Consider the following 15,075-nt stretch of genomic DNA (forward strand, 5'->3'; position numbering starts at 1 on the left):
TTTTGAGCCATTTACATAATTTTACCTTAATAATTATTTCATGCTGAAACGTTTGATTGATTTCTCCTCACGTGCCAAAAATACCCAATTTCAAAAAAATTACAGACATTTTCAGGCACAAAGGGGTCTCCAGAATTCTCCTGCATCAGTGCCTTCTTTCTGTGGCACAGTCATCACTACATCACAGGTCTTTTTTTTTTTTTTAGGTCCTTTTCATTCTCATGATTTAATCTTTGTTAATTATTTCAGGTTAATCATATTTTTAAAAAATTGATCCTTACCATAATTTTAAAAATAACAATTTCTACAAGGCACAAGTGTGATTCTTTCTTTTTCAAGGTCTTCTGGTCATTGTTCTTTTTAGGTGGTTCCTAACTTTGCAGGCTAAAGTCAGATTCTGTTCCTTGGAGCATGAACAATATGCCTTTAATGCATGGTCAGAATATACAAGCAGAGCAGCCGTGTCCCTGTAGCTCATCCTCCCCACCCCATTCCTCTCTCTCATTGTCCCTCTGTACTTGCCAGAGACCCAGCATGAGGAGCCCCAGGAGCTGAGCAGGAAACCTCATTTTGAGAAACTGAATGGATGAGCCCTGGTTAGTGAAGGCAAGTTTAGAGGTGACCTTTTCTCTCAGATGTTTAAGTGAAGGTCCTCCTTGGGAAACAATATGCAGATCTTTTGTGGGGAACAGCAGTGTGTAGAAAAAGACAACAGAAAGGTAAGAGGATGATCTTGACAGCAAATTCACATAAAGAATGTTCTGGGTTTGGAGGAAAAGCAATAAAGGTACAGTACTTGTTGCCTAAAGAAGTTTGAAGACAGATCTGACTGTGGAAGACTTGATCTGTGCTGATGACCCAGCACACTGGCCCTGACGCCATAATAGAGCACAGACACACTGATGATGGAGACATGTGTGTCTCGCTAGGTTCAGCCACTGGGAAGTGAAGGGCCATCTTCTTGGTTTCCTGCAAGCTCAACTGTAGAAGCACATAGGTCCCAATAGGTCCCTAGTGCAAGTCTTGTCCGGTATAGATTATTACCAGGATAACTTGAAGAATGTAAAAGGCAAGCATTAGAACTGCCATTCCAATCATATAAAAAAAAATGGGCAGAAGATATGAACATGTGTCTGATAGCCATTTGTATGTCTTGATTGGAGAAGTGTCTGTTCATATCTTCTGCCCATTTTTTGATGTGTTTGTCTGTTTCGTGTGGGTTGAGTTTGAGGAGTTCATTATAGATCCTGGATATCAACCTTTTGTCTGTACTGTCATTTGCAAATATCTTCTCCCATTCCGTGGGTTGCCTCTTTGTTTTTTTGACTGTTTCCTTTGCTGTGCAGAAGCTTTTGATTTTGATGAAGTCCCAGAAGTTTATTTTCGCTTTTGTTTCCTTTGCCTTTGGAGACATATCTTGAAAGAAGTTGCTGTGGCTGATATCAAAGAGATTACTGCCTATGTTCTCCTCTAAGATTCTGATGGATTCCTGTCTCACGTTGAGGTCTTTTATCCATTTTGAGTTGATCTTTGTGTACGGTGTAAGAGAATGGTCGAGTTTCATTCTTCTACATATAGCTGTCCAGTTTTCCCAGCACCATTTATTGAAGAGACTGTCTTTTTTCCACTGTATATTTTTTCCTGTTTTGTCAAAGATTAATTGACCATAGAGTTGAGGGTCCATATCAGGGCTCTTCTGTCCATTTTTGACATGATTACTTGTATTCTTGGGGTGTTGAGTTTGAGAAATTCTTCATAGATCGTGGATAGCAGCCCTTTATCTGTAGTGTCATTTGCAAATATCATCTCCCATTCCATGGGCTGCTTCTTTCTTTTGTGTACTGTTTCCTTTGCTAAAAGAAACTACATTCCCCTTCTTTGCAGGAAGATTTTCCATTTGATTGTTTATAGGAAATTACCAAACACCTGACCAAAGGCCTTTGGGAAACTGAATAACTTCCTGTCTAGGGTCTCTCTATTCCTTGAGTTTCTCTCTGAAAGAGAGAAGAGTTTTCCATTTTTGAACATTTGTCGTAGATGCATTATATGACAAATCCACATGTAAGTATTGTAGTAATTAATTTGCTCTTCAGGCAATCCTATGATTAGGATGATTAATGTCCTCCTGTATGGATGAGAAAATGGACTCAGTTGTCTGAGGTCATACTGCTAGCTCCCAGGAGCATTCAGAGTCAGAGTTTATACTTGGACATTCCAGCTCCAGAGCTCACACTGTTATCCCTGGATGCTGCTCTCATTTATCGTTAGAGCGCCATCTGAAAGTGGAAAAAATGTAACCTGCTCGTAGGGCCCATTTCCAGGTTCACAGATAGGATGCTAGAGAAGATACAGCTCCTTGTGGCACCAAGGTGTCTGTTGTCCCTTGTACCCTGGGCACAACTTGAGTGTTTCAGTTGTGCACATTGTGGCTGCTGTTACAGAGGAGTCATGTGATGAACTGGTTTAAAGGCAGAGCTTTGCTTAGAGTCCAAAGCTTCTAGCAGTCTCTGTCACTGCACGTTAAAACCAAAGGAGAGTTTTCTGAGTTCCAAACCTGGATTTTAAAAATATTTGTGGAGCATAACAAATAGCATGGAGGACATGGGGAGTTAGAGAGGAGAAGGGAGTTGCGGGAAATTGGAAGGGGAGGTGAACCATGAGAGACCATGGACTCTGAAAAACAATCTGAGGGTTTTGAAGTGGTGGGGGGGTGGGAGGTCAGGGTACCAGGTGGTGGGTATTATAGAGGGCACAGATTGCATGGAGCACTGGGTGTGGTGCAAAAATAATGAATACTGCTATGCTGGGAAAAAAAACCTCAAATCCAAAAAAAGATTAAAAAAAAAAAATAAAGAAGTGAGTCCAGAAGAATGAGAGCACCTAAAATTATATACCATATTCCAGAAGACACGAACAGATATTACTCCATACAGATCCCCAGAAATACAGGAATGATGCTCCACATCATTCACCATCAGGGAAATACAAACCAAGACAATGATGAGATAACATCTCACACCTGGCAGGATGGCTAGTATCAGAACAACAAGGAATCCCATATATGTTGGTGAGGATGTGGAGAAAATTGATCCTGTACCCTGTTGGTAGGAGTGAAAATTGGTGCAGCCACTGTGGAAAAGTTGTGGAAGTTCTTCAACAACCTAAACATAGAAGGACCATAGGATCCAGTAATTCCACTGCTGGGTATTTACACGAGGAACACAAAAACACTACTTCAAAAGATACATGTGGCCCTGTGTGTATTTCTGCATTATTGACAATAGCCAAGATGTGCAAGCCACCCACGTGTTCATCCATACAGGAATGGATGAAATGTGCAATATGTACACCATGGAATCATCCTCGGTCATAAGAGAGAATGAGTTCTTGCCATCTGTAGCAACAGGGATGGAGCTAGAGAGCGTTACGCTAAGTGAAATAAGACATAACCAAATACTACAGGATTTCACTTCTTGTGGAATCTAGAAGCAAAGCAAATCAATAAGCAAAAAGCAGAAACACACTCATGACTACAGAGAACCCATTGATGGCTGTCAAGGGGGAAGGGTCAGGAGATGGGTGAAAGAGGTGAAGGAGGTCACGAGGTACAAGGTTTCACTTATAAAATGAAAAGTCAGAGATACAAAAAGTATAGCACAGGGAATATAATCAGTAATGATGGAATAACATTGGCCCCCAGGGACTACACTTATGTGGTCAGCATTGAATAGTGTGTAGAATTGTTGAGTGACTATGTTGTACTCCTGAAACATGTGACACATTGTATGTCAACTATGCAAACATGGAGAAAATGAAAGGTTTCCTGGAGGATTCCACTGAGGACAGCTCACATCATACTCAGAAGGACAGAGATACGTTGTCCTCGGATAGAGTTAAGCCTCCCTGACCAGTGAGGCTCAGCTGCCATCACCATATTATTTGCCCATAGAGTTGAGGGTCCATATCTGGGCTCTCTACTCTGTTCCACTGGTCTATGTGTCTGTTTTTATGCCAGTACCATGCTGTCTTGGTGATCACAGCTTTGTAATAAAGCTTGAAATCAGGTAACGTGATGCCCCCAGCTTTATTTTTGTTTTTCAATATTTCCTTAGCTATTCAGGGTCTCTTCTGATTCCATACAAATTTTAGGATTATTTGCTCCAACTCTTTGAAAAATACCGGTGGAATTTTGATCGGAATGGCATTAAAAGTATAGATTGCTCTAGGCAGTATAGACATTTTAACAATGTTTATTCTTCTGATCCAAGAGCATGGAATGGTCTTCCATCTTTTTGTGTCTTCTTCAATTTCTTTCATGAGTGTTCTGTAGTTCCTCAAGTACAGATCCTTTACCTTTTGGTTAGGTTTATTCCCAGATATCTTATGGTTCTTGTTGCTGTAGTAAATGGAATCGATTCTCTAACTTCCCTTTCTGTATTTTCATTGTGAGTGTATAAGAAAGCCACTGATTTCTGTACATTGACTTTGTATCCTGCCATGTTACTGAATTGCTGTATGAGTTCTAGCAGTTTGGAGGTGGAGTCTTTGGGGTTTTCCATATAAAGAATCATGTCATCTGTCCCTATATTTCTGTTCAATGCTATTCTTAGGATTTTTCCTCTTTTATAGAACCCCCTTAATATTTCCTGCAGTGTCGGCTTGGTGGTTGCATAGTCTTTTAAGCCTTGCCGGTCTTGAAAACTCTTTATCTCTCCATCCATTTTGAACGTTGGTCTTGCTGGATAAAGTATTCTTGGTTGCATGTTCTTCTCATTTAGTGCCCTGAATATATCTTGCCAGCCTCTCTGGCTTGCCAGGTCTCTGTGGATGGTCTGACGTTATTCTGATGGGCTTTCCTCTGTAAGTAAGGAGCCTCTTTGCCCTGGTGGCTTTCAAGAGATTATACCTACAATTATAATTCCTCAATTTGACTATCAGGTGTCATGATATTTTTTTGGAATGCAGAATCTTGGGTGGAGACCGTTCAACCTCTAGTACATGAACACTGGTTCTATTCAGGAGATTGGGAAAATTTTCATGAAGAACTTGTTCCACTATATCTTCTAGACTTCTTTCTTTCTCCTCCCCTTCAGGGATTCCAATAATTCTGACATTGGAACACTTCATGGCATCATTTATTTCCCTGATTCTGTTTTCGTGGTTTCTAAGCTGTTTGTTCCAGGCTTCCTCCTGATCCTTTCTCTCTATCTGTTTGTCTTCCAGATCACTAATTCTATCTTCTGTCTCAGTTACCCTAGCTTTGAGAGAGTTTAGATTAGATTGGAACTCATTGAGAGCATTGTGGACCTCCTCCCTGGTAGCTTTAAGCTCCGCCCTAACATTGTGAACATCCTGTCTGGTCGCTTTCAGTTCGGCCCTAATCAATTCTGTTTGGTCATCCATGGCTTTCTCCAACGTAGCTATTGCCTGGATAATTGTTAGCCTGAATTCTCTTTCCGACATATTGTCTATGTTGATAGCCGTTACCTCTGTTGCAGAAGGTCCATCCTCTGTATTTTTCTTCTGTTGGGCATTCCTCCTCCCAGTCATTTTGGTGGGAGATGACTGAACAGATGTAGCTGGATGTATCAACTGTGGTGCAGTCAAGGTGCACCCTGGAACACTTCTGAGCAATCAGGATTCCCCACCCAAACGAGAGACAAAAGAAAAGAAAAAGAAAAAGGAAAAAAAAGAAAAGAAGAAAAAAAGAGAGAGAGAGAGAGACAGACAGACAGGAAAGAAAGGGAAGATGAAAAAGAAGGTTCAGCCCAGATGGGCCCCAAGGTGAGATTTATGAAGTAGACAAACAAAAAGAGATAAAAAGACTGATACAAGTATATGACAAGAGAAAAAATATATATAATATATGCAAATAAAGAAAGAACCTTGTCAAAAAGAACCCCAAGTGTAAAATCTATATGCTATCAGGACAAACACAAAAAACACAGAAACACTGGTGGAAGAAGATGGGAGAGTTCTTATAAATTCTCAGTGTGTGCGAGGAAGGTTGTTTTGATTCTTCCTGGATGTATCTTGATATCTTTGTTAAAGGACTCAACTTTCCTAAGATAAAGGGGATTAAAAATTGGTTTACCTATAGGGGTAGTATTGATTGGGGAAAGGGGATTACTTTGAAGTTTAACTCTATATGAATATTAGAGGATAAAAATAAAAAGGAATAACTAGACTAAACTAAACTAAAATTTTAAAAAAGGAATTCAATAAATAAAAATGCAAAAGAAAAACATAGGTGTATGTATCCAAAAGTTCAAGTTAGAAAGGTATTATGGAATTTGATGTACTGTACAGCTCACTGTGATGGTAAATAGGTTAAAAAAAATTACCTATGTGTAAAAAAAAAAAAATGAACTGGAATAGTGGGAACGAGTGAACAATACAAGTTTTCCTATGAAGTAGTGGTTGTTCTCTTGTAGTCCTTTTTTTTTTTCCTTTCTTGGTTTGTTTTCTGGGGAAGGGGCCTGCCACATGGGTTGTCAGTCAATGATGTTTCCTGAGTTAAGTCCTCCCGCCCCCCTCAAGGGGGTGGGCTCTGAGGAAACTGGTTTTTTTCAGGCTTTTGTTCTCTGGCGGTTTTTATGCTTGTTCACTTTTCTTTTCTCTCACCTTGACCGCCTTTGATGGTTTTTGTAGTTTTAGAGGAGAACAAACCGCACCCTGATCTCCCTCTCAGAGAGAAGCCTCAGTCTGGGTGCAGAGCCTAAATAAGGTCCCCCTTGGCTGCTGGCAGAGCAGATTCCAAGTTGCAGACCCTGGGGGCGCAGGATCTTTTGCTTGTACCCAAAGCCAAGGCAGTGGCGGCTGTCTGGGAGCTCCCAACCGCCAGAGAGGTTCCAAGCAGCGATCGCACACTGAGATTTTGTCGCCGGCCCGGGCTGGGAGTGCCCGGCTTGCGCGCACCTCTTTTCAGAGGCAGCTATGGGTCGCGCCCACGTCTCAGGCACTGAGAATGGGGCGCAAGTCCATAAGCCCCAATATGGGCTTTTGCGCACCTGTGTCAGGGGAGAGTTTGGGGCACACGGCTTAGGCTTTGAAACAATGGCGCAGGTCAAAGAGCGCCGGCCGGGCCTTTGTAACTCTCTCAGGGGAGCGTGAGGGACGTGCCCGCGTATCTCGAGCTTTGTGGTAGGGCTAGCGCGCCTTCTGCAGACTGGCGTGGCTCCCATCCCCTCACAGGAGCCAGAACCCACGCATTTTAGGGCGCGCTGGTGGCTTAGGGACCAAGAGCTGGTTTCTCCTCCGCACTCTCTCTGCCTCAGCGCCGGGGAGGCTGTCCTGGGACCAGGGATTTAAGCCCCTGTCCCTAGCCGCCCCGATTCCCACAATTTGCCCCCGCAATCCTTTGCTCTTTTGGAGTGCTTTCAACCAGTCTCCAAGTTGCTGGTCCCCAGACACAGGGCACTCTCGCTCGTATTGGGGTATTACTTTCCCACCGGTCGCCTCTGGTGGCTCCCTCCCCCTTTTGTTTATCTTCTGATATCAGTCCGCCATTCCCATTCCGCTTTACCTGCTCACTGGCATCTTCTGCCCCTGTAGAGATCCAGACGTGTATAATTCTGATCTCAGGCTGATTTCATGAGTGATCTGAGTTTTTTGGTAGGTAATCAGCTCACTTTGGGGTACTGGCTGAAAATGCGCCTCCTCCTACTCCCCCACCATCTTGTCCCCCTCTGTGTAGATGCATTTTTCCACGCACCGTCAAAGCTTCCAGAATTCATCCATTGCATTCAGTTGTCCTTGACATGATATTCATTATCTTGGAAAAGATGATCATCTCTAATACACTTTATTTTCTAAACAATAGGATGCATTGTTCTCTCAGTTTCATGACTTTACTTCCATCATATGTGTGATGACATAACGACATGACCAATTGTGAGGTCAGGGGTCATGTTGCTGCACTCTTGAATGGAATCTATTCCATGCATAAATTCTATAGATTTCTAAAACATTTATCATCTGGGGTAATTTTTGGTTAGTTACCACATCACATGAAAATAATTCATTTATTTTTCGTTCAAAACCTTCTCTTTCTGCACTATAGGATCAGATTCATTGTCTCTACAGCAGTGTTTAACTTCAATATAGTAAACACCCTTACCATTTAGGAGAGAAGGAACAATCCCATATGCTCTGGCTTTTCCTGTGATGTAGAAAGGTAACTATTGTCTCTATTATAACTGTTTGCTGTTTATTTTCAAAGTCCAATTGTGAAATTGCAAGAACCCCCTTTTCACTTGGACAAATCTAATTGAAGGAAATCAAACACAATTGGCATTGAAATCTTATAATAACCAATGATTTGAAATGCTTATTTTGATTTTATCAGAATTCGATATTTCTACTGATTTTTTTCACCCAGAAGCTCCCTGAGGGCAGCTTGTGCAGATCGCTTTCTGGACATGTTAAAAGACAGATAGTGCAAGTAGTAGGGAAGTAGTAAAGGAGATGGTGAGAAAATACCAATGTTAGCAAATGATCCTGTGGTAAATAAAGCCCACCCTGTTTGTTCCAATAGGTATTCATTTTCTGCCACAGATCTATGTCACCTATCTGGTTACTAGAGAGGCTATGTTAACTTGAGACACTCGGACAAAGCACAGAGGATTAGGGGAACCCTCATGAGCTCCTCCCTTCACCATAACGGGCTCCTCATGGGACAGGACCCCTTAAATCCCCTGTGGCTTCTACCATGCCAGGCTGAGCGACTGTCGGGACCTCAACATGAGAAGCCTGACGCCCAGCTATGAGCAGCTCCCCTGGGGCCTCCAACTCCTTCCCCTCACACAAACTCAGAGAACATCCTGTGAGTTCCCCAGAGAAGCTGCTCACTGGGGCAGCCAGGACCCCAGGCAGGAGGTTTGTGTTAGGGTCTGAAGCACTGTGGAGGATACTCTGTAGTTTGCCCACAGTAATAAACTCCCACATCATCAGCCTCCACCCTGCTGATCCTCAGCGTGAAATCTGTCCCTGACCCGCTGCCACTGAACCTGTCTGAGACCCCAGAGAAATGGTTGGAAACCTCGTAGATCAGGAGCTGTGGGGATTGGCCTGGCTTCTGCAGGTACCAATGCAAATAGGTTTTTCCATTACTGTACAGGAGGGTCTGACTGGCCTTGCAGGAGATGGAGGCCGGCTCTCCAGGGGTGATGGGCAGGGACAGTGGGGTCTGTGTCATCACAATTTCCCCGCTGGATCCTAAAGTGAAGAGACACAAAGTGCCAAGTTACTTAAAATATTCTTAGTGATTTCCATTGTTTCTGTCTCCTTTATCTTAGCTAAAATACCATTTTGTTTTATTCCCATTATGTGATTTTGAGAATGTACCAAAAACGCACAATCACAATAATCAACCTGAGATTTGTCAAGTGGAGAAAGGCCTCTCATCATTGCTAAAACCATCTCCCCCTTCTCTGTCCCCACCAGAGCACAGGTGCTTGTTCCTTCTGGAATCTTTCTTACTCTCCCAGATCTAAATTTCACCTTTCCCACCCCGGAGAACAAGGCACACAGAATATACTTGGAGAGAAGTGTGCCCCCCCCAGCTCACCCTCCACCCCCACTAACTCTCTTCCTCACCCCCCTCTGTCCTTACCAGGAAACCAAAGCATTAGCAGTACAAAGAGCTGAGCAGGGAACCTCATTTTGAGAAGTGAACTGAGGAGTCTTGGTAAGTCCAAGCAAGATTCAAGTTGGTCTTTTATGTCACTCTTGCAAGGGAAGGTCCTCCCTAGAGTACACTATGCAAATCCCCTGTTGAGTGCAACCCTGGGGAAGGGGCAGGAAGGAGGTGGGAGGGGCTTAGCTTTCAGCAAAGTGACATAAAAGGTCTTCTGTGTAGGGAAGAAAATCACAAAACTCAAGTCCATGCTAAGTGCAGCAGTGGGAAGAGGAATCCCACTGTGAAAGTGTGGATCTGCTCTGAGGACTCAGCGCACGTGCTTCTGCCCTTCTCTGAAGGAATCTGACACCCTGACATGTAGACTTCTGTGGCCAGGGTCAGTCTTCCTGAGATGAATGGCCAGCTAGCTCACATTCTTCCACCTCATCTACATAAGGAAATGGCTCCCACTCCACAAGTTCTGGTCATCAGAATTTTCTCCTAGTAACAGCATAGAGTTGAGCTATTTCAAGAATTTTTCTGGTATCCACTGTTATGGGTTAATTGTTTAAGAATGTTAGAATCATGAGGTGTAAACAGTCTTTTCCTCAGGTCATGGAATTAAATTTTATAGAGCAACCAAGCCAAAAGAAGCTGACACGGAAAAAATAATGTGTCTCTAGAGAGAGTCTAAAGACAAGCATAGACCATAGTAAGGGTGAACAATTCCATGCTTCTGGCTGCGAATATGAAAGTCCTAGAAACTACTATAGTTGTTATACTCCGGGGTACACACACACATATATAGGTACACAACAGGTCAATCAAAGGGTTTTGAAGGGAATAATTCCCTTGGGATGATTGGACTATTTAAGAAAGGAATGATTTTATGTATAATTTTTTTCTAAGTGTGTTTGAAAAACTCCAAACTGCCTGTTTTACATCAAATAGAGCTAAGTTCTATCAGGATATTCTGAGCTCTTATTAGCACTGTATGAGAACCTGAAGCTCCTGCCTGGCCTGTCTGTGGGGAAGCCATAGCTATGATCCTATAATCCATGAGCAGAGTCCATGTGTGAGAAGAGCAATGGCTGCATCCATTATTTTTTTTTCAAAGATTTTATTTATTTGACAGAGAGAGATCACAAGTAGGCAGAGAGGCAGGCAGAGAGAGAGAGGAGGAAGCAGGCTCCCCGCTGAGCAGAGAGCCCAATGTGGGACTAGATCCCAGGACCCCGAGATCATGACCCGAGCCGAAGGCAGTGGCTTAACCCACTGAGCCACCCAGGCGCCCCTGCATCCATTATTTTAATACTCAAGGCATCCTGGGCCCATCACTGATATAGTTTTGGGTTTTCACTAAATATGGGCACTGTGGGATAAGGCCCTGAGTCAGAGCTGCCCTGGGGTGACCACCTATCTCAGCAGCCTTCACTAAAGAGGGAACTCACCTAATTTCTCCTCATGTGCCAGCCTGATGAAGGTCATGTTGAATGGAACACCTCCTGACAAACACTGCCTGTGTAAAATTGCTTCTGTCAGACAAACAAAATTCTGGAGCAATTGAGAAAGCATATTTGGCCTTCTTATTATATTTGAGGTAATTTAAATTCAGAGTCAGGCTGAATGACCAAGGAAACAAATTAACAAATACAAGTTCAGGTAAGATTCCACAAGAATATGTGGTCAGAATATTGTGAAAGGATTTCCATTTAAAATGGAACCAGTAAATACGAAATGGAAAATCTCACATGTGGACCCTTGTAAGAATGGAAATTGAGAACTGGAGACTAATTTCCATTAAATGCCTGATTTATGGAAGATGGAGATTTCTGTCCTGACCAATGAACATCTTCCACGAATAACTTCCCATCCTCAAGCCAGTGAATTCACTGCTTGGAATGTGGCTGGATTTTCCCTTCCTTGCATTTCTTGCCCATAAGTACAGCTTGCCCCAAACTCTCAACGGACACACCTGTGGCTTGCTACAGCATGCACTTCTACTCAATGTCCGGTCCTTTAAGCTTTCCTCAGTTTCCCTGATTGTTTAAGTTGACACTGTCTTCTGGGAAACCCACAAAATAGGTATTAAACACATGCTGAAAAAGATAATGAAGCAACAATTATGTTGATCTTTAAACTGTGAACTCTGTGGTACCAATCTCCTTTGCTAAAATAAATCCTGGTTGAAGAGTTACATGTAAAATTCTACATGTCCCATATTCTGCCATATTAAAAAGATAATTATAGGGTTTTTTTAAATTTCCATTATAAACTTTTTTGGTTTCTTTGTCCTGGTCATTTCTTATGATGTTCAACAAGGCAATTCTGGGACGTACTCCTGCCTTGGGAAGGTACCAATATTAATAAGTCTCTCTATTACAATTATCAGTAACATGTTGCTGTCCTAAAAAATTCCAGGTCTCTTAATTAATCGTGCCATGAAAGAACTCAGAAAGATAAGCACCTGAAGAGGAAAATAAAGTAACAAACAAAAAGCAGTTTCTATCAAAAATGTTAAAGGAAGTTTTATAGGACTCTTTTAAAATGTATTAAATTAAAAATTATATTTATACACTGTTATTGGTTGAGCTGTGTCCCCTCAAAAACCATGTTGAAGGGTTACCCCTAGTATTCCAGAATGGGGCATAATTTGGAAAAAAAGAAAAGTCCTTGCAACTATAATTAATTTAGATGCATCATACTATAGTATGCTGGGCCTTCGTGAATATGATTGATAGCAGAAGGGAAGAAGAAATTTTCTTCTGCCCAAGGTTCTTCTAGCTGGACTAAGAAATTTACATGAGGAAGGCATGGATTGCCTGGAGCACTGGATGTTATATGTAAGCAATAAACTTTGGAACAAACATCAAAAACTAATGATCTGCTGTAAGATGACTAACATACCATAATAAAAAAATTTTATAAAAGAAATTTTACATGACATAGATTAACAGGAGAAAAAAAAAGTAACAACAAAAACAGGAAAAAGCAGGAGAAAATATTTTGTCATGTGTGTGCAGGCACCCAGTAATGAAACTCACACCTAAGAAATGACCAAGGCAGACAGTTTTCAAATCTTTCAGATAAAGGAAAGAAATATATGAGGAATTGAAAGGCCAAAGAAAAGTTAACTTTGAGAACTTTGGTTAGTAAAAAATTCTAAGCAAGATTTGGACTATAGTAGTGACTTAGTGAAAAGTAACAAGGGTTGTTTCTACAGCCCTCTGGATTCTACATTCCCTATATATGACAATAAGGATGTCTTTTTAGCTCCTGGTCCAGGGAAGAATCCTTCCATATGGGAGATTTATCTCCTGCTTTCAGAGGAACACAGTGTGTCCTCCTTGTACAGGCTGACCCTCAAGGAATGATTATTTAAAATACTAATATACCAAAGTGGCACATTTTCAGTAACCTGCACATAGCTCCTAGGTTGCCTTATCAAAAGAGGAGGAGAAAGAACACAGAGGCACACAACGATAGAGAGAGCAGACCACCTGAAGAAAGAGGCAGACATCAGACTTGGGCTGCCCCCGGAATGCCTGGGCCACTAGGGCTGTAAAGAAACAAGTTAGGATCCTCTCCCACAGGGTACAGAGAGGGCAGGGTCTGCCCAACACCTTGATTTCAGACTTCAAGCCTCCAGACCTGTGAGCAAGTACACTTCTGTTGTTTGAGGGCAACAGGTTTGCAGTACTTTGTTAAGGCAGCCCTAGGAAATATGTACCCCCATCCAACATAAAAATGCAGATTAGGGGAAAATGAATAATAGTGAGAATCCTGTTGGGTTGAATTTTATGACAGGCCCAGTTTTCAGAAACTCCTTTTTACAAAAGTCTATAAGATGCATGAGTTAGGAAATATTGCTTATTTTGGTGAAATTAGCACAAAACCTTTCAAGTGCTCCAAATTCTTTTTTTACTTTCAGTTTTAGTGAGATAGAGATGATATCCAGCACTCTATAGGTTGAAGGTGTACAACATGGTGACTTGACTTACTGCCATTGTGAAATTGTTGTACTTTTGGAAAGTTGGTGAGGTCCCCAGTCGATGGCCAAGAAAGAATTCTTGAGACATCTTTGGTGCAAAAAGGGATTTTATTAAAGCCTGGGGACAGGACCTGTGGGGAGAAAGACCTGCTGCCCTGGGGTTGTGAGGAGCAACTGATGACATACATTGGGGCTGGGGGACCTAAAGATAAGGGAAGTTTCAAAAGGGTACTTATATGCTTAAAAGAAGACTTACAGGAAACTGGAGGCCTTGCTTTGTCAAACCAAGTTCATTTTTGTGTGTAGCAAGGCATTAACATGAAGACAGTTGGGAACTTCCTGGAAGTGTGCTCTGTTTCCCACAAGTATTGGTCGTGGGCTGCAGGTTATATTAATGTTATGTACATTGCCTTCTGCCTTTCATTCCCACATCATATATATAATAGAATATTATTCAGGGCGCCTGGGTGGCTCAGTGGATTAAAGCCTCTGCCTTCGGCTCAGGTCATGATCCCAGGGGGATCGAGCCCCGCATCGGGCTCTCTGCTCCTCAGAGAGCCTGCTTCCTCCTCTCTCTTCCTGCCTGCCTCTCTGCCTACTTGTGATCTGTCTGTCAAATAAATAAATAAAATCTTAAAAACAAAAAAAGAAGAATATTATTCAGCCATAAAAAAGGAAGGAAAACCTACCATTTGTGACAACTTAAATGGACCTCCAGGACATTATGCTAAGAGAAATAAATCAGACAGAGAAGGACAAAGAGTGTATTATCTCACTTACAAGTGGATTCTAAAACAAAGAAAGAAACAAAAACAAAATTAACTCCAAAAAAATCAGATTTGTGGTTACCGGAGATAGGGGCCAGAGGGTAGGGGAATTAGACTGAGGTGGTGAAGAGGTCCAGACTTCCAGGCATAAAGGTGTCTAATTCTTTTTGGTTATTTCGTGTCATAATCTGCAATCCTAAAATATGTAGAGAACGTAAAATATTTTAAAATTCTCTGTCAGTAAAAGGCTGTGAAATGTTTCTATACTATTGATAGACAAAAAGTACAATATTCATAATTCTAAAAAGAACCTCTGTCTCTCGCAGACTTAAAAAGTGTACTTTGGCCTGGACAACAAAACCAACCAGCGTCCAACACCAGTCACTCCATAGCACCTAGAAATAATAATACTTTGTGCAGGTTGAAAGAACAAGGAACATGAGGTCCAGCACCAGTCTCTAGGAATCTCCAATCTCAACCATTGTCCACTGAATGAGGAAGGCAGGTGGGTCTCATTGTCCTTTGTTTCTAGTTAGTCAGGTGCTGTTCGTCTGAGCTCCATAAAGCTGGAAGCCAGTGTGTGACTCTGTGACTTGAGAAGACTCTCTCCTTGGGTCTGAGTCTGGTATGCTGCAGCCCCCTCATGGAGGACAAAGACTTTGCTACATCTCCCCATTCTGGGCACTGTGTTCTCCAGA

General features: G+C 42.0%; 1 gene segment (V, D, J or C); it reads right to left on the reverse strand.

Moving 5' to 3' along the window:
- Positions 1–8,884: 8,884 nt before the first annotated feature.
- LOC122915458 lies at positions 8,885–9,675 on the reverse strand. The segment is given in 2 exon segments: positions 8,885–9,216; positions 9,614–9,675. Coding segments are annotated over 2 exon segments (381 nt in total).
- Between the last annotated feature and the right edge of the window lie 5,400 nt (positions 9,676–15,075).

Source organism: Neovison vison, chromosome 8, assembly GCF_020171115.1.
Source record: "Neovison vison isolate M4711 chromosome 8, ASM_NN_V1, whole genome shotgun sequence".
NCBI classification, from domain to species: domain Eukaryota; kingdom Metazoa; phylum Chordata; class Mammalia; order Carnivora; family Mustelidae; genus Neogale; species Neogale vison.